The sequence below is a fragment of the Pavona decussata genome, unplaced genomic scaffold (assembly GCF_977016875.1).
Source record: "Pavona decussata unplaced genomic scaffold, jaPavDecu1.1 SCAFFOLD_51, whole genome shotgun sequence".
In the NCBI taxonomy this organism is placed as follows: Eukaryota; Metazoa; Cnidaria; class Anthozoa; order Scleractinia; family Agariciidae; genus Pavona; species Pavona decussata.
This window is the reverse complement of record NW_028145473.1, coordinates 4,352,787-4,377,732: the sequence shown is the minus strand read 5'-3', so window position 1 is coordinate 4,377,732 and position 24,946 is coordinate 4,352,787. Positions and strand designations below refer to the sequence as shown.

General features: G+C 37.9%; 1 protein-coding gene across 7 annotated transcripts; it reads right to left on the bottom strand.

Moving 5' to 3' along the window:
- On the bottom strand, nt 1-24,801 carry LOC146481169 (beta-2 adrenergic receptor-like). Of its 7 annotated transcripts, none has more exons than XM_085108839.1 (3): nt 24,757-24,801; nt 22,552-22,643; nt 1-3,326 (listed from the first exon to the last, which is right to left on the bottom strand). In XM_085108839.1, the coding sequence occupies exon 3, from the start codon at nt 3,295-3,297 to the stop codon at nt 2,191-2,193; it is 1,107 nt and encodes a 368-aa protein (XP_084964965.1). In that variant the 5' UTR covers nt 3,298-3,326; nt 22,552-22,643; nt 24,757-24,801; the 3' UTR covers nt 1-2,190. The 7 variants fall into 7 exon arrangements, 6 of the variants coding, with proteins under 6 accessions (XP_084964965.1, XP_084964966.1, XP_084964969.1 ...); XM_085108840.1 differs by lacking the exons at nt 22,552-22,643; nt 24,757-24,801 and adding exons at nt 8,479-8,708; nt 13,606-13,930; XR_014864535.1 differs by lacking the exon at nt 1-3,326 and adding an exon at nt 17,231-17,658.
- Between the last annotated feature and the right edge of the window lie 145 nt (nt 24,802-24,946).

Below are 24,946 nucleotides of genomic sequence, written 5' to 3'. Positions count from 1 at the left end.
AAAACAAGTTTTTTGCCACAGTGTGTACATGTGAAAACGTCATAGTTTCAACAACTCCTTTATAATTTTTTAGACGCTTTGCCGTCACGAATCATCATCCAGTGTTCCAGTTGAACAAAATCGTTTTACAACATAGTTGGCTGTGTGCAAAAGATCATGGGTTCGGCAGCCTGTCCACAGGCTGTGAGTTCAATTCTCGTCAAACTTTCTCGTTGTTTCACGCTGTGGCATGACTATTGAGAACTAACTAAAAAGGACCAAAAAGGGTTCGTGAATCTAGCCCCTCCATATATAAGAAAGAAATGACCATTGATCAGCATGAACCTGAGAGGGCCTCGCCTAACTTCAATCAGCACGTTCAATTTTTTTAAAAATCTAAAACACTCGCTGAAGTTGGCTCGAATCAGTGTAAACCCGGAGTGGAACTCTTAGCCAAAAAATGAACGTACGAACCCGTTTAAAAGTAGTACAATACTCATAATTTTTGTAGAGAAATACACCTGCTGTTTTGGGTCCGTGCCCTTTTTTGCCTGTCTAGAAAACGGCCCTTAATATGCTTACCAGACTCGTAATCAGGAGTAAAATTTAAGGCACAATTCATATGCCACCGCGGCTTATGAATTGTGCCCTCTGTCGCGTCAAGTGTAATTCAAAGCCCCCCAAAACGGCAAAGTGGGCGTAAATCAGCCCGCTTAAACTTTGGATGGTGCAAAGTGGAACAGAACGCAGATAAGATTCTCATCTGTAACTTGAATTATATTCCATGCAAAAGAAATGCGATTTTCGACTGATCAATTCGAACCTTCAACATCCCTCAAGCATTTGACTATTTTCCGTACCACGAGGCCAGTTGATCTTTGTGTGCAAAGGTGGCGAATTTGAAGTGGATTTGTTTTTGGTAAGGCGGAATGAACGGGAATTTTTATCATCTCAGTTTGTGTGAACTGAGGAGTTTTTAAAGGACAAGGAATGAGGGAATGGCTAGACTTCAAAAGGTTTGAACGCATCATCAATGTATCTCTGGGGGGGGGGGGGGGTAGTGGTGTGTGTGTACTGACGTTTCGAATTGATTGGCACATAAGCTATTATCTAGTTTAACATTTAACTTTTGTTATCTTGAACAAGCAAAGACATTAGCGCTTATAGATTGTTGTTTAATTTTGTTGTCCTATACTATCTCTTCCCTTAATGAAACCAGCAACAAACATACCATGTCTGCACTTATATGACAAATGTACCTCGCTGTTACTATCGTCCCTAAACTAATCTGAGATCAGGCGTCTTTTTTCCACTGAATTTGGCTCCGAAATAAGGCGCCTGATCACAGTTCATCTGTGGACTGGAGTTATCTATGGGCCAGGCTATATGGTATATTTACAATTTATTTGGTTACAAATTTCTGACTTACCAACACAGTAAACCAGATGCGATTACGGTTTAAGACTGATGAAGTTTCCTTTTTTAAAAAAATCCACGTTGCGAATCACACTTTGATATTCTGTAGCAGATTAGAAATAATTGGCTTATTTATTAAGATTCCATCACACTTAGCTACTGATAACAGCGTTTCTATTGCATGTATTTTACAAAAGGAGGTGAGAGCGGGTTTGAATGGAGTAAAAATTACCTTGTGTCCCTCTCCTCCAGTGTTTTATGATAAACGAAAACTGGTGGTTCAATTTCCAAAAAAAAAAATAAAACCTAACCTACCTACAAACACAGTAAATATCAAACCTACCTATAAACACACAGTAAGGACTATACATACAGTGGGCTGTACGGACGGAAAGGCTCCACCAGGAAAAGATTCTCTTTTTATCCTCCTAGTAAGCGAAAGGGTAGCGAAATTTAAAAATTTAGCGTTTCAAACTGTCACCAAAATAGTCTAAGAATCGAAAGGGTAGCAATTAAATCCAAGTATTTGAAAACGCTACCGTAACTGACTAGATATAGAGCTGCTGAAAAAAAATATATTTCAGGTATAAGATAGCAGTAAAATTTTTCGTTTTATACACATGAAAGGGATACAGCTCCATTTCGGTAGAAGTTGGTATGTGAAAGGTGAGGAGTCCAACCCCTGGGCGGAGCCTCCAAACATCAACACCATTTCCGATTGACTTTGCAATCTCAGTTAATTATCGACCTTTCCTATAGCAGTTTGTATTTACGAAGGAAGCATCTTAGTTTCCTTTAAACTGCTTCTTTATACCGCTGCAGTTTCAGTATTGTTTTGCTCTTCATTTTCTTCCACATGTCCTTAAACGCTTCCTTAAAATGTTTGTCATGAAACGGATACAAGAATGGATTAAGTGCAGAGTTCAAAAGACCCAGTGTCAAAAATGCACTGTAGAGTACATAAGGAATCATTTCTTTTTCGTTACAAGATTTGCACAAATTTCCAATCAGACTGACTGTTACGTAAGGTAACCAGCAGAAATAGAAAAGTACAACAATGAAACCAATGTACCGCGAGCCTCGAACATTTCGCCGCATTCTCTTCTTTTCCCTTCTCTCGATTCTTGAAGATGTGAGGGAACTCATTTGAGTAGCTTCGCCGTTGCTGGAATTTGACGACTCAGTTGTGTTCAGAGAAAGGCTCCTCTCTATTTTCAGAAATCTTTTGTGGTGTTGATAGACGATTGCGTAGATAAAGCACCAAAAAATCGCCATAAATATCATCGGAAGCAGAAAATTGACAATATTCACAGCAACATTGTACTCTTTCGTAGATACGAAATAGCAGTAACCATTTTGAACGATCGGGACATCTGTTTTCCATCCCATCACAGGAAGGCATGCCCAGATGACGGCGTAAATCCACAGACAGCAGATAATTAAGACAGCTCTTCCACGTGGCATTACTGAATTGTATCGGAGAGGCATCCTTAGCACTAAATACCGGTCCACAGTTACAGCACACAGATTAATAACGGAGCTTGGCACGGCCAGTAAATACATTGTGGTATATAGACTGCACATGAATTCGCCGTGTGTCCAAAGGTAAGCCTTTATTATTGAGTCCAACCTTAATGTTGTGACGAATCCTGATGTTAAAATATCCGACACTGCTAGTGATATCACGAAGAAGTTCGTCACACGGGTTTGTAGTTTCTTGTAGAAGAGAAAAGCGTACACCACCAAGAAATTGCAAAAAAGGGATACTACAATGATGGCCACCTGCACGATCTCAAGGAACACATAGAATTCCTCAATCCCTTTACCATCATCTGCAAGTGGTCGAGATGTCGAATTTGTTGTTGTTGCGTTTAAGGTTGTTTCATTTGAGACGTTCGCCATTTCAATCAATTTACGTTCTTTTTTTCCACCTGAAAATGAAAATAAAATAGAACTTATTAAGATTCATTACACGCACCTTGCAAAAATCACTTGCTATCTGAATGTAATATGTGACTTGCAATTTTTAGTTGTTTTCAATTTAATACATAGTTAAGTATATCATGAATTGGAGCCAAATCATCTTTATGTTTAGTAACCCTTTCAGTACCAAGGACACCTTTAATCGAGGAAAAAAAAGCCAAGTCATTCATTTATTTTTCTGGGCTAGGTAATTGCCCAGCACTGGTTTAGTAAGTATAAAGCATCGCTACGGTCTAAATATCGCCTTATCACAAAAGTACCATTTTGAGAGATTGCTGGAGTTGAAAAATCTCCGGGCTTTATTTCAGTTTGTTTAAGATTAAAATGATTCAGTCAGACTAACAGGGTGAATGATAAGCCTCTCCACTTTCCCTCTTCCCTTCGGCTCTCCCTGTTATTCCTACACCTCCTGCTAACTTTGGCAACAACAATTTATCATATTACTATTTTTTTTATTATATTATTTTTCGTCTCCACTTTTGAGTTAACCTGTTCAAGGCGATCAGAAAGTGAGGAGCGGCGCAAAGAAAATTCAGATGCGATGCCTGTTGTCGTTTCTTCCCGCTCCTCGCTTTGTTATTTGCACGCACGCAATTTACTTCGCGTCGCTCTCCACTACCTGAACGCCTGGAACGGGCTACTTTTGAGTGAATAAACTTGAACGAACAGAGAAGATTACAATTCTTAAGGGAAAAATACTAGCTTTTCTCATTCCAGTGACAAAGGAGACAGTCCAATTATTAATTTCCACTACAAAGAACGTTGCATAGCCAGTCAATTTGAATAAAGGAAGATGAAAGAATGTGAATCAATTGCTTTTGTGAAATCAGTAAATCATGTCCGTAAGTAGTTCGATTGCCACATTGCGAGGACGAAAGATGAACGAGCAACAACAAGCCAGGAGACAAGCGATCTTCTGGTAAACTTCAGGAGAGAAACATTTCTGTGAGCTTTAAGGGTGTGTGTATAAGAAGATTTCTCGATTAGTAAAAAAAAAAAAATGAAAAAAATCTATACCTGAAAAATGTACTTTTGTACGATAAAAAGTAACTGAAATGAGATCGGATGTGATGTAAAGTCTGAAATGGTATTCAGCTCAGAATGAAAACATTTTATAATAAATATAGTAAACTAGAAATTGTAACTTATTAACTTACTCTTACCTTTCAGGACGAACCTAGCTTTCACTGACGTTCGATATGTTCCAAAAATTCCGAACCTTGAATTTAGCTTAAAGGAAAACTTGAAGCCGTTCTTAAACCAAAGCGAAGGCAGCAAGCAAATCACTGTTTGAACACTTGACAGATTAGCAACAAAACAGCATAACCTTAAAAGGTTCTACATTAAACGGTGGGAAGCAGCTGGCCGCTATTATGACAGGAAACAACATTCAACTTTGATTGGTCACAAAAAGTGCAAAAGGGATTTGACAGATGACTGTAGGTGGAAAACGGATTAATGGAATGAACGAAGCAAGAAAGATTTCGGGCGCGTCTTGAATGAAAATGAAAAATATATATTAACGTTTTAGCTTGAAAACTTTTAATACCTTTTTTCAGGTTTGAAATTTAATTTCAAAAAATGGGAAATAATTTGTACGGATTAGCGGTGACAAACAAATTAAGGAACTCTTCATTTTAGACATAATCTGCGATGCTAATATTTCTGATATTATGTTTGGCCCCATGGGCCTTAAAATGATACAAACACACTTTTGTACCATTAAAATAGAATTAGAATTAGAACGATTCTTGTACCATTAAAATAGAAGTTCTTGCATTAGCGCTATAATGCCAAATTATTTGCATAAAGTGATAGCTTCAAACAATCATTTTGATCAAAAATGGTGAATAAAGAGAGAAAAAGAGTTTCTGCTTCAAATTTCTTGGTAATTGTAGCCAGAGTCGAGGACATTAGAACACTCATTAAAAGCCGATGAAATTAAACATGGAGGAAAAATCTAGAACGAACCGCAGGGACGCCAAGACGTCTTCGATTCTTCGTAAAGCAAAAGATAAAGATAAAGTTCCGAGGGGTAAAAACGAAAAATATAATTGCTTTTACGGTTTGGTTACATGGGAGTTACATATAACTTAAAAATTGAACTTGGTGAAGGCAAGGAGAAATGGTCCAAGATTAAAAATATGCTGTGAGTTCAGCCAACTTGTTTATTATGTTCTTATCTTATGGTAAAATTCTTTCATAATCTGTAATTACTTGGTTCTAGTCGGAATTTTTTTCAACTTTTTTCTGACATTCACTATTCTTAAACTAACAAAATCATTTTCATTTGATAATGTTTCACGGACCTCCGACATCTTCTTTGTGCATAATTAAATGTTTTCATTTTTTCTTTGCAAGAAGTCCAAGCTTTCTGTCTTCCTGTTTTCATAATCCATATTAATAACTGCCTTAATTCTGGCGATGAGTTGAAGTGTCATGGTGATTGTCGGCAGGGGTGGGATAAATACCAAAAAACCCCTGAAATATCAGAATATTCATTTTCAATCGTAGGTAGAAAAGATCAGTAATTTTTACCGTGTTGAAACAAGATTTTCTTAGAGCCGATTTGCTTTTGCAAAAAGCAGCAGTTTTCTGATGGATGCCCTGATATATTTGTTTGTGTTTCCCGCTGCAGGAAGTTCCAGCATAAGTTCGTCCTGTTTCAATCATAAGTATTCCCAATTGATTCCAATTTCACAAAATTTATTTTAAGGCTTTGAAAAGAGAATCAGACCAAACTACGTAGGTCTACGTACAAAAAGTTCCTTTCTTTTCCCGATTTGTTTTACACGTTAGGGAAGGGAAGCAAACGATAAAATCCAAATCTTAATCATACTTTTTTCTCTCAAAGTTTAAACTTCGAGACATGTATAAGTCTGTATGGCCAAACTACCAAGGCTCAGTGATCGATATCACCTAAACTCATGAAAATTCTAAAATGATATTTTTGGTACGTTTAGGAAAGGAAAGCTGTGAAAGCAAAGAGCCAACAGATTATAGAACACCTTAGCTCAGAAATCAATCCTTACTGCTTGTCTCAAGGAACATGCAGGTAGCGAAGAGAATGGTCTTGATTTTTGGTCAAAATCTGTGTACAATCGAACAATGGAACGAATGTATAACAACTATTATTTGGATGACTAAATAGTTTGAGCTCTCATGTTCTTCATAACATAAGTTCCCTGTGTCAAATATGTTCACCGGTTGGTCTCTTCCCTTCTATCTCATTTTCCCTTTTTTCGTATTCCACAAATTTGATCCAGGACTGATCCTTCTCAAACTCCTTAATAATTCATCAAGAGAAAACAAAGAACGGCATTACTGCGACCGTGGTTTGGATATGTGTTCCTAATTACCATAAATTTTCCAACTTTAGCCTTGAATTTCTTCAAGAATTATTGACCATTTGAGAAGCTACATCAAACACTCGAAAGTGTGTTTCATCAGATATCCAAACACCTCGAGTCTTTAAAAAAACTCGGCTACGCCTCGTTTGTTCAACCTACTTCTCAGTGTTTGCGGGATATCTGATGAAACACGCTTTCTCGTGTTTGATATATTACATCAAGGACTACAGATAACCAGAAAATCCTTCCGTGCTAACTAACACGACTAAAACAATGCGGGGTCGTTCTCTGTTACACGTTTAAGTTGAGCCAATTAACACTTAAGGTATCAAGAACACCAGGATTATTTAAAGAAACAACAAATGTTTCAAACCGGCTAATTGTTTGCCAATTTCCTCTTCTTTATTTCATAGTTTGTTGCCAAAAGCCAATTTTTCGTTTCTTCACACGACAAGGCTTGGCAGTTTGCATTCGTCGATCGATGTTGTGTGAATCGGTTCAAATAACATTGCAATTAGATTTTAAAAATTTGATAGTATAACATGGTACGTAAATTGAAAAGATAAAAAAGTTATCAGTTTTAATTAATTGACATCTGAGTTGTCGCGTAATTGTCAGTGTTATCAGCTATTCTGCCAACGAATGAAAGGTAAAGTTGTATCGCCAGTATGTGTTAATATGCATACCAGAGGTTAAAAGGCTGAGCTGAATCGTGACTTCTCTCACGCAAATAAATCAAGAGAATGGAAAGAAAAACACACCGAAAACTGATTAAAATGTCATCAACAACGCATGCTCGGTAGTCCTCAATTGATAGAATACTTTCATGTACTTTAACAGCAAAATTATTAAACCCCATCAATGGAGTAGTTTTGCTCTTTACGTGACTTTTGTATTCAATCGTAGGAAATTCCACTGGCTTATATAGACGAAATGAAGTTAAATAAAAACAATGTTGTTGCTTATCGCGGCGGTTTTGATAAACGTATGTGGTTTTAACCAACTGTAATGGCAAACTGTTGTTTGATATACGGTTATCAATATTTGTGGATTGGTTTCCTCGTGGTATGTATGCTATGTGACTAACGCGGTGCATATTCAAGTTTCAATACGATACAGTTCACATTAAATTATCAATCGGAGCTGTAGGCCGTTTTGAGTTGTTTTTTGTTTGTTCTGAGTCACGTATTTTCTTAACAATGTCAAGTTATGGTTGCGATAGTTCATGAAAATGCGATAGTGGCTAGTCATATACTTCGGATGAAATGCTGTTGGTAATGGATTAGTTTATTTGTCGGGAAACCAATATTACGTCACGTCATTTTTTCCTTTTTCGCTATAATCGGATAAAAAATATCTTGTTTCTACCAAGAGTAGCACGGAAGGTTCAACAAAAAGCGATTAACAACTATTTTCTGAGCTTTCAGACTAATTGCTTCAAAATCAAGCAAAAACACATTTACGTCATTTTGCATAGACAGGTGGATACAGGCCTTAAGTCTCCTTTCTCATGCACATCAAATTAACCCTTAAATCTTGAGGGCAAAATTTCTGCGTGTTGAATGTTACTTTTACGCTCTTGGGTTGAGAATATATGCGTCAATACATGCGCGCAATTCTTGGTGGGCTGCCATCTTAACAGTGTCTTCATCAGTTACACATTATATCATGATGGGAATGTTAGAGTTGACTTCCAAAATCTAAACTGGACGTGTTCAGGAAAAACTGAACTGCGTAGTTGTATTTTTACCTTGAGGTAAGCTGGTCTTGCTCAACTTCTTCCCTACCGATAAGTTCTTTGTAGCCCAACTGATGATTGGAGTGAAAATGAGCTAGCCAGATAGCAAGATGGCCAGCTAAACCAAACTAAGTTTTTACGATTCAGCTAAGCAAGTACTTTTTCGTCCTGAGTTAAAACGTGTCAAAATGAGTTCCTGTAAGGTAAGCACATCTTTCTTGTTTGAAAGAGTTAGATAAAATCTGTAGAAATCAAGACAGCAAGGCGTTATGGAACAATTACCTTAGCATCTGTCAACCGATGAAGTGGAAGAAAAACATCGATGTAGACAAAACAGCCATTTCATGCCGATTATATCTCTATAAAAAAAATGAGTCAATTTTGATAACCCTTTGAACTTGCTTTTGCATTAGTTCTGTTTTGTTTAGCTAATCACAATGTGAATTATTCAGTGATGTGTGAGCTTGCAAAACAGATTCGTTTAACCAGACTGGTGTAAGTTAAAATCCTGGCGCGCTATCAATGATTTGCAGCTGAACCTTTTGTCGTGTCGGATCAGTTAAGCTGCTACACCGAAAAAAGAGAAAAACCAGTCCAGTAGCTTGACCTTGTTAAGTTTAGTGTGCTAGCGGTCGTCATAGTTCACAAGAAAAATAACCGGCTTACGAGAATTAAAACAGACCAAGAGATCCGTGGGTAAGAATCTAGAACATTTAAAAGGAAATTTATAAATTTTTGTGGGGATGGGAGGAATCGAAGTCACTTTGTCAACCAATCCCCCTTCCCCCCCTTCCCCCCCCCCCCCCTAATTAAGCACAGCCTAAAACTCTGGTAGAACAACTCACTAAACAACTATCCAGCTGTCCCGTTCTTACATTTTTTTAATGAGCCCCACAAGGTTCTGCAAAATCAATACTCAACCTTTTTAACCCCTGATGTTTGTGGTTGAGTACGTATTATATTTAGCATGGTCTTTCATCAAAATTGAAGGGCGTAACAAAAAGTGAGGTCAAAGATTGAATATTGTTTGCTAATTTTCTTAAAGTATCGCGCAGCTGATAAGAAGAAACTGTTTGCACTCAAGATGGATATTCATTTTTGTGCCGAATAATCCAATTTGCGTCGACGGCCCTTTATCCTAAGACAGATGCAGTACAGCAAGAAGAAACATTCAACATTACTCAGTTCGCGCGTTCTAATTTTCCTGTGCACTTTACTGACAAGTAACAAATAAAGCAAAGAAAATGCCACCCACATGACCCTGAAAACTAACAAAAAAGACAGGCACTGCAGATCATAATGGATGAGGCCCAGAAGGTCTGTCGACCATTTTTTTTCATTACAATATTAATGTCGAGACAAACACGCATTTTGATGAACACAACCTTCACAGTTTCAAGTCGAATTGATCAGTTCCACCTCTCCGTCTTCGCTAGCTACAAGTCTTTAAGAAAAACACCTAGCTAAATGCAAGTTAAGCATGAGATGGAAAACATGGTGTGTAAGTCGATGCTTTGTAAAAGCAATATCCTAAACTACGTATACTGACCTACTTCACACTCAACTGAGTTTAAAGCTCCTGACCTGACGCATAGTCATGCCCTTGCTGTGTTGCAGAAAATACTCGTCAGATTGATTTATGACCGAATATTTCTGGATCATTTATAGAAAACAAGTTAGTCAAGTTTAACAAATTGATTTCAGTGGAGACAAAGAACAGCCTCAGGTTACTGACCTCCAAACGCTTGCTAACGAGCTCTCTACAAACCACTCCCCTTGAATGGGATCTGGGTAGCACATGTGGTCAGGCAAGGATTTTTCTTTTGTTATGTGAAAATACAGATTTGTTACTCATGGAGATGAAGTTCTCAACACTGAACAAATGAAGTTCGGTTGCATTCAACTGCGGGCTTGGATTCCCAAACATTTGGCAGAATGGTTTAACTTACTGCTAGGCATAAAACTAACAATTTCACAGATAACTTGGCATAGCGATAATGTGGCCCTTAAACACATCTGTTTGTACCTTGTATCATTATTACAAATGCTCCAAAAGAGCTATTTCAATTGTATTTCATTCGCAATTTTCTGTTCCTACTAAAATAATCTGAATTTTCAAAAGATCATCTAGAATCTGTGCCTCGTGATACACTTTTAATAATTCAGTGTAACCTTGTCGGTTTATATATGCTTTGTATTTTCTTACGGCGGAACACTGAACATATATTATTTTTAGAGGCCATTTAGTCACGATGAACTGATCACGCCATTTAATTGTCCTTTCATAAGTTATAATTGGCATGGGAAACGTGTGTATTCTACATGTGCCGTCAGGTTTTGGCGAGCGCGGTTTACTATAGATGGTGTTTAGAACATTAGACCTTTCTAACACCCAGTAAATTAATAAAGAAACCAAAAGCAGAACGTACTTCTGAAAAAAAACTATTTTTAGTGACAAGGTTAATGTTTATAAAGTGGATTATTGAAGTCGGTTAATAAAGTCTCAATAAAGGTCGTGCTATTGTTATTCACTATCAATCAATGTACTCATGCCTGAACGGAACTATTTAATATGATAATCTTAAAATGGTTTTTGTACTGAAATATCATGGCAAGTCAGTTCTAACATTCCTAAAGAAGATCGATCCACTGATTGGTCACCTTTCACATTTTTATGATCAAAATTGTTGCAAGATTACAAATAATCTCAAGTCTTCCGCGAGCTGTTGATGAACACTTTTCAGAGAAATTAAATCATTCGTATCAGCATACAAAAACAGGCGACGATTGTTTTCATTTACTTACCTTACGAATTAAATATGTTACTCTTTTTAAAATGGACACCGTTTGAGAACATTATTGACTGTAGTTTACGGTGTGGGTTTGACAAGTTCATTTTTAAAGTTCTTATTTATTAAAGGAGCTAAATGGATGAAACTGACTGAAACATGCCGCAGGCAGGCTTTCATAAAATAATGTCTTTCACATGGCGAAAGCAAACTCCAGTATGTTCCTTGCTGCTCTGGCCTGTTCACTTTAACTGCATCCGTATACATCATCTATATCAGCTATATTTGTTTTTTAACGTTAGAAATGGTATAAAAAAAAACTTGGCATGCAGAATGCCTTGTAAGGCTTCAGAAAATGTCTGGTAAAACCGTGTGGCCAAGCATGCGACAACAAATTTGTAATCCCCTTCACCCATATCACAACTCCCAAATTGCTGAGGTTATCAAAACAGAAATATTTAGAATATTTACTTTGAAGATTTTATCTCGGCGATTAAAGATGAATTCCTTTGAATGATATGCAGTCAGCACTGACAGTATCAAAACGCCTTAAAACTGCTGATTCAGAATGCAACAATAAGATATTATCAACAAAGTTGGATGATAATTTATTGTTTAAAAGCACACAAGAAAGTAAAATGGAAACCACAACAAAAATGGATAGAGGATAAAAGAGTCTTGGCGACAGTGAAGTCACTCCATACCCTGGGGATATGATATTTTTAAACAAAAAAATAGAAAACTGATAAAATCACTTTGGGGTTAGTTTACCGAAATATCAGTTTGCCCATTCCAATGTGAAACAAATGCTCGTCAAGGACAGTAACTTGTTATGCTCTATGATCCTTTGTTGCCCGGCCAGGTATGAAGACAGGAGTGAAATTGTATAATAAAAAAAGACATGCTTGACGATGAGCTAATCCATTTAATTTTAGTTTTGATAGATTGCTGTAAGTTCCCTTCAATTGTTTATTCGTGTGATTACCAAAAATAAAATCCCAGTTTTGACTGCTCAGATTACAAGCGGAAAAAGAAATTTTAACTTAAATGTTGATTAGATAAACAAGGCTGATGGCTCATAGCTCTTCCATCACTACCCTTTCCGGAAACTGCCAGGTACTTAGCCAAAACCTGACAAATGCCTTTGCTGTATTGCTGGCGTGAGATTTTGAGAGCAGACTTCAGTTTCACGCAGAGAAAAACAAACAGTCCAATGAAGCATCCTTTACGTCATCAAAGGTTTTTTGTCCAAAAATGTCGAATTAAATTTCTAAAAGGAGTTCTTTTTGCTTGTGACCGCCCCTCAATTTAACACATGTAAATGAACTTCTAAGTGATTTAATTCACCCTCAAACTTCCTTTTACATCTTTACTGTAATGAGTTGAACTATATTAAGAAGTTATAAGGAACTTCATAAAGACAGACTCAGTTATTTTCTTAAGTTTTTGACTTGGTGTTACGGAGCATGAAAATAACTCATCTTACCGACCACGATATGAATGCATCATTCACGAACGAGCAGCTCTGAATAATACGAGTTTCACTTGGAAGCACCGCTTTGACATGACAGCAATTTCAGAAGCCGTTTTTCGGCCTGCCTTAAAAAACGAGACATTTTACAAAGCACTGTTTGTCTTGGCAGTATTTTTCTCCTGATATGATACTTCTTCTGACCTAGCCGGTCCATCACCGTCTAGAACATTCACGAATATGCGGGGTTTTTTTACTGCAATTACCTGTGCAACAAAGCCTCATCAAATACTTCTTGTCTATGCGATTCACCCGACAGCAATCGAATCTATACTCAAAAAGGCAGCTACCTGTTTATTTATCATAATAATCGTTGCTTAATGCAAACAACTGAATAAAATCAAGCTAAATGAATTAGAGATGTTATACATGCTCAGTGAATCACGCGCTGCCGGAAATCACGAACATACGCTAACCAGTCGTTCATAACGAACTTGTTGTTTCTATGTGACAAAACATTCTCTCTATTCTTGAAAGCTTTGGATGTGATTTCAACAGGACTGACAACCAAATGTATAACCATTATGGTGAAGGCAAAAGTATCGTTCAAGCCACAGATTAACTGACCTTTGAGACCATATGAACAATATTTTAAAACGCTCTCTCAAACTATATCTCTTCGGATATCCGCGCTACAGTCTGAAGTAAAAATGAATAATTTAACAATCATCTGCTTTTATGACGAACATACTTGTAAAGAAACTTACCAGAGTGCTTTAAAAACCAATTCGACGAATAAACAAATGTAACGTGAATTTGTGTAGGGTACTACAAAAGTGTTAAGTTGAGAACACAAAATTAACAGCAAGTGAATCGTACCTTTGATACAGCTTCAGTTGGCATTCGGGACCATCGACTTAAACATCAGAAAACCTCGGAGCCTTCTAACTACACGGACGCTGGTGTTAGTCGGTTTACTGTCGGGTAATCTCGTTAAATCACGAAACAAGTGAAGCGCAAGCGAGCACTACACAGCGCGCCGCTCCCTAGCTCCAGTGACCGCCGTCAAGGTCAGATTGCAGTATGACGTGATAAGCATGATAGCGCCGGCGCCTCGCATGGTTAATTGTTATAAACAGTTGCCTTTAAACAGTCACGCTTTCTTGCTCCTTGTATATGATTGCGAATTAATTTCTTTTAAATCACGTTAAGCAAATTCCAATGAAAACACACTTTTGTCACTTGTTTAACAAACCAAGTGATTGATCACATCTGTTTTCCTCATTTGGCCAAAAGTCTGTCCGCCAAGAGGCTACAGGGTCTACTCACTCCTTGTGGAAGTAAGTAGAATGTGATCTTTAAAAATGATACTGACACCTGTTACAAACATTTTGTATCCCATGCATTCTAAACTATGTGCTAAGACCTCATCCATTTGCTAGTAACAAGACTATCTAAAATTTTGAACTATCTTGAATTATCTTGAATTATCTTGAATTTGAATTATCTTGTTCAGAATTTGGTGGTAAATGAAAACTATATCCAGGATAATTATTTATAAATGGTTTTCTTTTTTCTTCTTACTCTCAACAATGATTTAAATCTGTTAATACTATTTAATTTCCTTACAAATTATACAGGTGAGGGTAAAAGGCAGAATGAGTTTGAGGAATGGCATGTGGCATGACGTGCAGTATGATACAATTATGCGTAACTCATACGATTCTTGCGGAATAAATTAAGTGTTTTCGCACCAATTTTAAAAGTGCATCAGCTTTTTTGATGTGGCGGACTCTAGCCGAACATTAAACAACAAGGCAACAGATAGAGTATTAGTAAATACAAGCCTGGGAAAGAACATAACTGATTGCTATTTATAGAATGACCCGGATTTAGTTCCGCGGAAAAAAGAGAAACGGCCAATCAGATAGCATGATTACTCATGCTAGTTATGATATGGTGAAGCATGAGTTTCATGAAACAACTTGAAAGACCCAAAATAATAAACCAAAGTGATTGCAGGGGTCACGCTACGGTAAAGGGCAAATTATTTGGGCCAATATTTCAACTAGTATAACAGCTCTTAAATGTATAAATTTGAACGTAAACATAAACGATTAATGGTAAACTTGTGTACATGCCGATAGAGTATATAACGGTTAACAAGATACATGTATAGGTTAAAAAATAATTGCTCTAGAAAGTTTAAATTTTGAACGTAAACCAAAATGGTTAACGGTGAACTAGTGTACACGACATAGAGTTTCAGTATACTGAATGGTTCATATACGATACATGTAAACAAGTTGAAAATACTTCACAGGTATATTACGATCTCACAGTATGATCAGCTGCGAGGATCTTTCTTCTATTTAATCTTTCACCCGTGGTTCAAATATATTCAGTTCGCATATTCATATTAACGTTCATTTTGTCTGTCAAGGCCGTCTGGTGACAAAGTTTACCTGTCTGTATGAGGTAGACCTCTCTCGCGTTTTCGCCGAGATTCCTTGTTGTTAGGCACTAACCTTATATCTGCAACAAGGTGAACCGGCAAGTTGAAATGTGCAGAAACTGCTACTGTGACATTAAAAACACGCTAATTACTTACAGGGAATTGAATTCTCACAACTCCACTTGCAAGACTTTATACGCAAATTACGCTCTAACTTCAAGATGAGCTTCTTCGGCGAACTTGAGAAAAACCCTTTTCTGAACTGCTCTAAACACTTAACGTAACTTTCACTAGGCTATGATTTAAATACAGTCATTGCAAACCTAGAGAACTAATCAGTTTTACAATATCAATCTAAGATACTGATTCACTGTAGCTGAAACAAAATTTTCACTTCACCAGGATGGTTCCATTCTCTTTCCTTTCCTTTAGGTAAATGTTGACAGTTTACCGAACATTTTAGTGAGAGTTTTCCCCCAGAACAACGAGAAAATCGAAGAAAAGATTGCATTGTTACTCGGGAGTAAACTTTCGATACCAAGCGGACGGGCAACAGGTAGCTCCATCTTGCCCGCTCGGGTAGCCGATCACAGTGCAAGATTTGACTCATCTTGCCCGCTCCCGGAGCCAGCCATATAATAAATAAATACATATATTTTTCGTTTTTTGCGCCCATTTGGGCACCTTAGGGACCGGTCATTATTTATGGCCTATGGGGAATTGGAGGATTTAGGGGGGCACCAAGTGATTTTCAGAAGAACAGGAGGGGGATCAGCCATAACTGACAGGCATTTAAAAGGCTGGTTATAAGGTGGGACAACATAAAATTTTGAAGATTTTAGATGGGGGGATCACCATAAATTACAGTGTATATAAATAATACCGATTGAATTTGTATTTATTACTAGTGTATTCTCTTCCTTTTGATACATATTTACATTTTTGTTGTAAGCTTCAGCTTCCATTTTTATCCAGGTGCCTTCTGTTAATTCCCAAAAAGCGGGTCCAAACGCAGTCATTAAAGGGGAATATTTATGCTGGCTCCCATATGGTCGTTAACGATCGCTGTGATTCAGTATTAAATCCTGGCGACCACATGGAACCATCCCATACAAATACCAGTGTTCGATCAGTATCACAGGCGATAGCTGTTAACTATTTTCTGAGATCGCGCGATTTTTGGCGATCACATGGAAACGAGGCCTTTGTTATCTTCCGCTTTACTATCCTTTTCGTCTCCTAACGCTTCTTTAGCAGATTCTTGGATAGGCTCCATTGACTCTTAGACTGCTTCTACCTTAGCGTCCTCCACTGACTCTAGAACTCTTCGTCCGAATCATCCACAGCATCCTCACCCGAGCTTAACTTTTGGCCATTTTTTACTACCCCTCCCAGATTATGGGCTAAGCCTGTATAAGAAAACCCCTTTTCCGGTAGCCACAACGGAGGATTCAGATCAGTGAAGGCGATTTACTAATTTGCCAGAAAACTCTGCATTGATAGTTTCAACTTTACTAACCGGTTACTCTTCTGCTTGGTGGAATCGAGAACCTGTCCTGCTACCTCTCTTGAGGTGAGTTGTCCCAGAAGCAGATGTGATTTCTGTTTTATTCTTTTCTTTTTATTTCTTTTCACCTTCGTTTTGTTCTCTTTTTTCCATCGGGATTGTTGAGCTTTCCCCTTGCCAGATGGACACATCCTCGAGAGGTTTATCAGAATTGTTGCCAGCTTGTTTGAAGTCGCCAACTTTCGTTTTTTAAGAGTACTTGGGGCCGTATTAAAGGATCATCAAATGATAAATAGACCTCATATAATTAACACTGCTGTTGATGGTGGCTGGAGGGGGTCATGAAAGTTGCATAATCATTGATGGAAGGGATCATTGAAATGCTCTAAGACTCTGTGGGGGGATCAGGCGAATGTTACTTCATGTGTCTGACAAAGCATCCTCCGATCCCATCTTTGTCCAAAGCATTCCCCTTTCCTCCCAGACGGCAATTAATGACCGGTCACTTAGCTGAGAATGGGTGCGGCGCTTGTGTGCACTTACAGGCTTCATTTTACACACTTACAGGTTTAAGAGCATTGTCCATTTAATTTCCACGTTGGGTCGCACAGCCTACAATAACCAGAAATAATTTCTCTCCTATGCTGATGATAATTAAGTGTATGTTACCTTAAAGTCCGACTCCTATGAAGATCTTTGCTTGGTCAACCCCAGAGTTGACCTTTGCGTTAAGGATGTTAACAGTCCAATGATAAATAAACGGCTCAAACTAAACCAGGACAAGAAAGAACTTGTGGTCATAAGTTTTGAATATTGGCCCAGTCCTGCTATAGATTCTATCCAAGTTGGCGAGGAGAATTCAGCCAAGCTGCCTGTCCAAAACTTGCAAACTGTCTTTGAACAAGGCAACTTGTGACTAAATGACCATGAACGAGCTGTTATGTAAGACTCCCCAATAGGCCAATAACATCTATCAGTAAAAAATGAGTGTTTTACGATCTGGAAACTTTAGATGAAAGTTTGTTTTCTTTATCGACTTATTTATTAGGCTGTATTAATGCAGCATGTTTTGCACACACTGAGAAATATGAACATATATCCTCTGTACTAGTTGGATTAAATTGCTTGTCTGTTTTCAATGGTTTAGCCCCTGGCTACATATCTGATTGTCTCAATAGTCCGCACGCTCCAACGGTTTTGTTCTTAGTGACTTTAACTGCACCCAACTCATTAACAACACCCTATGATGAGAGAGCATTTTCTGTCGCTGCTTCAAAGTATGGAACGAAGAACAAGGAGTTATTCCCAGTAGCAAAACTTTTAAGAGTAGCCCAAGAACTTATTTTTTCCAGAAGGCTTATTCGGATTTTTCAGCATATATCTATTGTTATTGTATTAATCATGAAAGTATTTTAAAATATTTTATAATATTTGTATTGGGCTAGAGCTACAGAAGAAGCAGAAATGTAACACAGCGCGTAACTAATCCTTAGGAGTTTATGTTTTAACCTTGACGAAAATTTGCATTTGAAACCCGGAAATATCGGGCACAACGTTTGATGGTAATATAATATATATCTACTATCGGTTTTTGTATGGCACGCTGTGGCCTTGATTTGCCTATAATAAGGAGAAATAAGACAAATGCTTACTTGTCCACACGGCTTGCCGAAAGGACCAATTTGCGTGTTGTTTTACATTTGTTCAAGGCTTTTCTGTGAAGTCAGGTCTTTGTTATGATGCTTTAACAAGTTGAAAAGAAGCTCGTTCCAAAGTTAGTCGTGGTCACGGAAAGTACTTTTAAAAGGCTGTCTTACTATCATCATGCTTTCTAATCCTAATACGACGTCAAGGGCTTTTAAAACTGATTAAAATGAAACAAAACCACATAAAAATGAACAATAAATCATTCCTTGCTGTGTTTATTTTATCCATTGGTAGCTGACCAGTGCGGTTTACACCTCATTGAAAACATTAAGTTTGAATCACTTGGAAATTGTCACACACCAAACATTTGGCGACAGTTCATAGAATTCTTTTTAAACTAGTAGGCTGTCTCACTAATTTAATTCCATGATATTTGAATTTTAGTCTTGAGCTTTAGTTTTAGCAATTCCTGACTAAACTCACTTATGCCGCAGTACTGGTCACTCGACAAATAGCTCGTTTTGTTGTTGTCTGTGGTTGTTTCATTTTTGAGCTGTTGCGTTGATCTGGGTGCGACAGTTTATTGTGCATTGAAACAAATAACTGACCATAGTTGGTCACAGTTGGAGTTCAAATTCAGTTGAATCCATCCATATCCTCTATTTTGCGTATCAGTTTCAAATAGTACGCATAGCCAAACGCTTGATGGCCATTCTGTAGTACATACTAATCAGTAACGGGATTTTGTATGACACACTGTGACCTTGATTTTCCTATAATAAGGAAAAATAAGGCATGTTCACTGGTCCACTCGCCTTCCTATTGGAACTCTGGAAGCACATCGATCACGTGACAAGCTGGGCGTGGCTCTTCGCGAGTCCGTGTAATCAAATTTTTATTTGTGTTTCTGTGTTACCGATTATAGTTTGCTATGACGGTTTTACAATTTTTAATGTTTCGGTAGTGAGAGGTTAATTTCAAAATATGTCGAAACTGCGAAGGGACAATGATGTTCGTATCTTTTCAGACAGTTTCTGTACTCTGTTTCACTTGAAGGTAATAAATATTAATATCGGGGGACATCAACCTGATTTGGCGCCTACGGGACTGCGTTTAAATTTGTCCTGCAATTAACTCCCTTTGAAGTGACACGTTTAGTTATCTCAAGAAATCACCGACCTGAAAACACTCGATACCTTAACGAAAGTGGAAAAATCTTTATCAACATAAGTCCCTTGCACTCAAAACATTGTTATATCAGTATACGAAAAAAAAAAAAAAAAACAAACGCTTCCTGTGTTCGGTTTAGTTTTTCTATCAGTGTCAGTTCTTACATTACAAACACAATTGTAAAGAAAGAAAGGGGAAAAAAACACGAAAATCCTATCTTAAGGAGGGAGTAGCGTTGAAAGTAGGCAAAACAAAATAGGAAGAGAACACCAATTTCGTTAAGGCGCCAGGTGTGGTAACGATCCATATTCCTACTCAGGCAATAAATGAAACCTTCCTCTTATCTGAAATAATTTCCTAAAATCCTCGCCGTTTTCAGGAACTTTTTTTATGCAATATTAATAGGACATTTTCACTATGGCGTCATTTTACTACAACTACCAGAATTCATTTCGTTTTCCTTTTCAAATTCAAATTTTGTAATCCCAGTGGACAACAAAGAACAATAGCTCTAATTAGCATGAGAAAACAAAAACCAGAAGGATTCTGGTAGTTGTAGTAAAATGACGCCATCGTGAAAATGGCCTATTATATCCTAGAACAAAGTTGAATGTTTGTGTCTCAAGTCAAAGGAATTTCTAATTTTGTTTTCAGTAAGGTACCGTCCGTTTTCAAACCAGATGAAGAAAATGCAGAGCTTTTAGCAGAAGTTTATTCAAAACAACAAGACTTGATAAGTTAGAAACACATTCTATCCCAGAATAAATGCAATTCTTAGTTTTGTTGACGTGTAATTAATATTTTTCCGTATAGAAAGTGTAAAGTAAACATATAATATAAGATCATACAACTGAAACGTCTCTTCACCAGACATCGCTTCCGGCTAATACAAACGCTTTCCATTCGGATGAACAAAACAAAACAAAACAAAAAACGTGACAATTTTTCGCAAAATGGAAAATTTTCGAATAATCTTCGAAGTCTTCACATCTGTATGAAAAACCCATCCTCGGAGACCCAGGGGCAGCTGGTCGGGTGGAAGGGATTTCCGTGGGCGAAAGTTTTACCACAAAAGTGGCACAAAACTTTCGCCCCCGAAAATCCCTTTCACCCGACCAGCTGCCCCTGGGTGATTTGGCACATTTCACAAGCCGGGCCGGCAGGTGCTTGCGTGATGAAGAAATGGTAAAGCCGATAGCCTGACAATTCCTGTAAAACTGAACGAGAGGGGAGGTATCTGAAGCCTTTTACAGAAAAAAAAGTTCAGTGAAAAGAACCGTCCCATTTGATTTCCCAGCAGAGCAATCGGTTTTTTGTTCATTCAAATAGAAAACGCTCGACACTTGAGTTTTCATGGAACAGCTAAGGAAAGAAAAATCAACGGATGTGCTTTTCGAAACGAAAAAACATATCAAAGCGAAAAAAACATATATATTAAATAAAACGCAATTTAAGCGAATGAAACTGGGGTTATAAAAATGTGTTAGTCTGTGAAAAATTTAGCCTTACTTTGGGAGATAATATCGGCTTACCTGACGAGACTGAGCGACGGAATAAACATGTCAAACTGGATGTTTCATAATTATGGTGTACGTGCGGAAGTTCAGGGCCAGTAATAAGAAACTATTCAGTTGTTTTTCAGATAAAATAAGGAAACAACTGGCACGATGGGAGCCAACTCGGCGTTTGCCTTTCAAAATGATTCTATTATATTGCGGCTATTCATCAACAATTTGACAATCGCACCGGCAACAACTCAATAAAGAAGCCAAAAGATGTCGTTGCAGTTTCTATCTCCCTGACAATCGGTGTTGTTATTATTATTCGGCTGGGCGTTTAGTTTAGTGTCAGTAGCTACTTTTTTCAGGTGTTAGGTATTTTAAAAAATACATTTCACTTCACCTTTACTTGTTTGACAGGCTGTTAGATTATCTTTATAAATTGTCTTGACTCGATTGACCTAAACCCCTTAGGGCTAATTCGAACGCATGTGTGTAGCCCTGGTAGACAACAAAAAAATTGAACTGAACAATGCAAAATAAATACGAATTTCGTTTCAGAAGCACACTAGTCTGGCTTCTTGCGAACACGAACGCCGGGGGGGGGGGGGGGGAGGGGGTTGGAGAGGAGTATTCCATACAATGGGCTATACAGAATGGCGGGTTGAACCTCAAGAGTAAGCCACAGCGTATGAAACTTTTCTGTGTAGGCCCCCTCCCGGGTTCTGAGATACCTCTTGCTGAGCAAAACGAAAGCAAACAGCAGCATGCTTAGTTGATTAACGGGTAGTTCCTTCTGTTCCTTACGGCAGTGATAAAGGACCTTGTTCGCTTTGGCGAGAGTCAAAACCAACAGAATTATTCTTGAAGCCCAACTACAGCATCTGTTTACACAAGACAGTGGTGTCTCTAAGTTCTGGATAATAATAACTGGAGTTTTTATGTTCGGCCTCTCGTGACATCTCAGCGCATGTTCTATAAACAGTGAGCTGTGCCGATGTCGGGTCTTACATATACCATTTGTTCAAATGCAGTACTGGTACAATATCACGCTGGCATGTTCTAATTAAAAACGTTCCAGGTTTCAACTTATTTTTGGTTTTACATCATACCTCAGTGAGTAATCCACTTATTTTCATCTAGTCAGCTGGCCTCTCGTCATGCATTTGAGAAACGCACGTTCCGATAAGGTGAGATCGTGCTGAGATCACACAACCACCACGTTGGTGTTTTGATTTTATAACCGTAGTAATTAATCAATATTAGGATCTCTGCTGTGAAGCAAACACGACAAGGAAGGTGACGAGACTTGGCGGTTTGTCTACTGTGGCATTGTTTCACTGACAGTACAGTACGCCTTGCAGTCAATAAGAGCTGCAGGCCCTTCTGGATGAACACCTTATTTCAGAGACATCTCAAAATATAGTTGCTATACTTCAGTGTTCGGTATAGAGATGACCCAGAATCGTCAGAATCGTCAGAGCAGTGTGCCTTTAATAGATTCTTGATGCAATTATTCTCACAAGTGAAATTTTACAAAAGCTGACTTACCTCAGTCTGTGAAAACCTATGCGTCAAGACCGCAAGGTGACTTCGGTATTTCGTTGAGAAATTGAGCAAACTCAGCTTTGGCTCACTCCTACGGGGAATAATCACAGCACAGAGGTAAATGTTTCTGCTATTATCTCCCATCCTATGTTTTTTAAACGGGAGTTTGATGCTTTCTACGCCGAGAAAAGGAGCACATGTGATGGGGAATAATCCGTATGGACGAAGTTCATTTTCGATTTTCTAAGGGAAACGTACATTGCTTACGTATTCGAAATGGTAACTCTTAAACGCCTTTTCTTCCAATTTTCAAGCCCCTTTTTATCGCCTCAAAAGGCGATAAAAACCCTTATCAGTCTTCCTCATCGCGATCTCTTTCCTGGCAGGAAAGAGATCGCTGATGATGACAAAAGTTTAAATCAACATAAAATGCAGAAATTAAGAAACAGAAATTCAGAAATTAAAGAAAACAATACGGTTCATGTTCGACTTGGTCTCAACATCATAAAAAAATGAGATGGGACTGGAGCCCTAATTGTGATTTAAGGTTACCGTATACCTCTAGATGTGTCTCGCCTCCAAGCGATGTAGCGCGTCCGGTTTAAACTGTAGATACCTAAACCCCCATATCAAATTAAAGCTTATAGAGCTGGCTATCAAACTATATCAAGAATTTTGAAATAAAATGATTTGCCGAATTTTTCACGCCCTCTAAATGCGACCGTCCGAATCACCTTTTGAAAGCTACAAGTCAAAGCGAATTTTGTTTTTCGCTAATTTAATTTGTTCCTCAGTTTCCGGACCCAAAGCGCTAAAAAAGTGTCTGCGTTTTGCCATATTCAATTGCGGTGAAAAGTTACACAACATTCTCGAAATAGGATAAAAAAAAATGTGGAGTGATCGTACAAAAATCGCTCTCGGAGGAAAAATATTTCGAAAGATGAAATTCGCATACACCTCTTTTGCTGTTTTTATGTTAAACTAGCTACTGTCCAAATTTGAAGGCAAACGAACAAATTCCCTTTGCCTTTTAGCTCTTTAAAGTGTCCCCTTCAAGTGAAAAATTGATTCGAGAAAACAGCGCTAAAAATTCGACAATTCATTTTATTTCAAAATTCTTGGTATAGTTTGATAGCCAGCTCTATAAGCTTTAATTTGATATAGGGGTTTAGGTATCTACAGTTTAAACCGGACGCGCTACTTCGCTTGGACGCGAGACACCTCTAATGAACTCGACTAACCAATTGTTTTCATTAATTTAACCAAAAGACTTTTGCGTATGAGCGAGTTCGCTTACTGCTGTCACTGACTGCGATCACCTTTGTACTTTTAAAACAATGTTAGTGAAGTTTGACGTTTGCCGTAGCCTTGCTCACCCTGTATCATGTTTTACTAAGGGATAAGTCTTGGTTGTACTTAGTATTTGTTTGTTCTATTTTTATAGTAAACTGTGTCTTATAAAAATGCAAATTGTTGACGAAAACCTTCCAAAAGCCGTTGGTATTCCCCTGTAACATTACCCTTCCTTTATATATGTTGCAGTTAGGTTGATGAGTGTTTAATTCTGCTGCAAGTATGTGCAAGAAGTTAAATTGACCAGTTGACGATATTGCACTGACATGACTTTTTATGTGTACATTTGTCTCTGTTCTTCCTTTGGCCAGACGTTGATGTCAGGGAAAACAGCTAAACGATAAAAATGCCAAAGTACGCGTATTTGCAAATGAAGTTACTCCGTTCTAGCTCTCCCCATATGTTTGAACGTTTGCCAGTATTTGGCGACATAGGCAAGATATAAAAAAAACATTCAAGTAACCTGCTACCGAGTTTGTTACGGAATCAAGCTTTCTTGCGTTTTGATAAGTAAGTGTCGGTTACGGGAACCAAGGAACAAACGATCTACCTTCGATACAAATTTTCCCTGACAACGAAAGCCCTTTGGAACTACAAATTTACTTATTGAAAGAGCTGTTCTGAATTCTTTGCTGGCCATTCCTACATAATGCGACGCGAATATTGATATTATTCAGTTTTCACGCTCTGACGTGGCTTATTGTCGCCTCTCTTCGATATTATCCAACACATCTTTTGAAGTAGGATATCTCCAACTTAATATTAACGCAACTAAGGTTATATCTAAACTCTTAACATTTGCCAGGAAATAACATGAAACCACAAGATAGGTGAAATAAACGCGGACTCACCACTAGAAGGCAGAGGCTACACCCTTTCTTGTCCATATGATTAGGATCGGGAATATAATTAGATTAAAAGAAACCACCTGCTACAGCTACTCATTACCATGTTTATTAATGATTACACCTGGCGTAAGGTAAGTTTCCAGTACATTCTACGAAATTCGAGCTTGAAAAGGGGACGCGCGCTCTGCTCGCT

Coding starts and splice junctions, on each gene's coding strand:
- LOC146481169 (XM_085108839.1), bottom strand. CDS start 3,297: ATGGCGAACGTCTCAAATGAAACAACCTTAAACGCAACAACAACAAAT.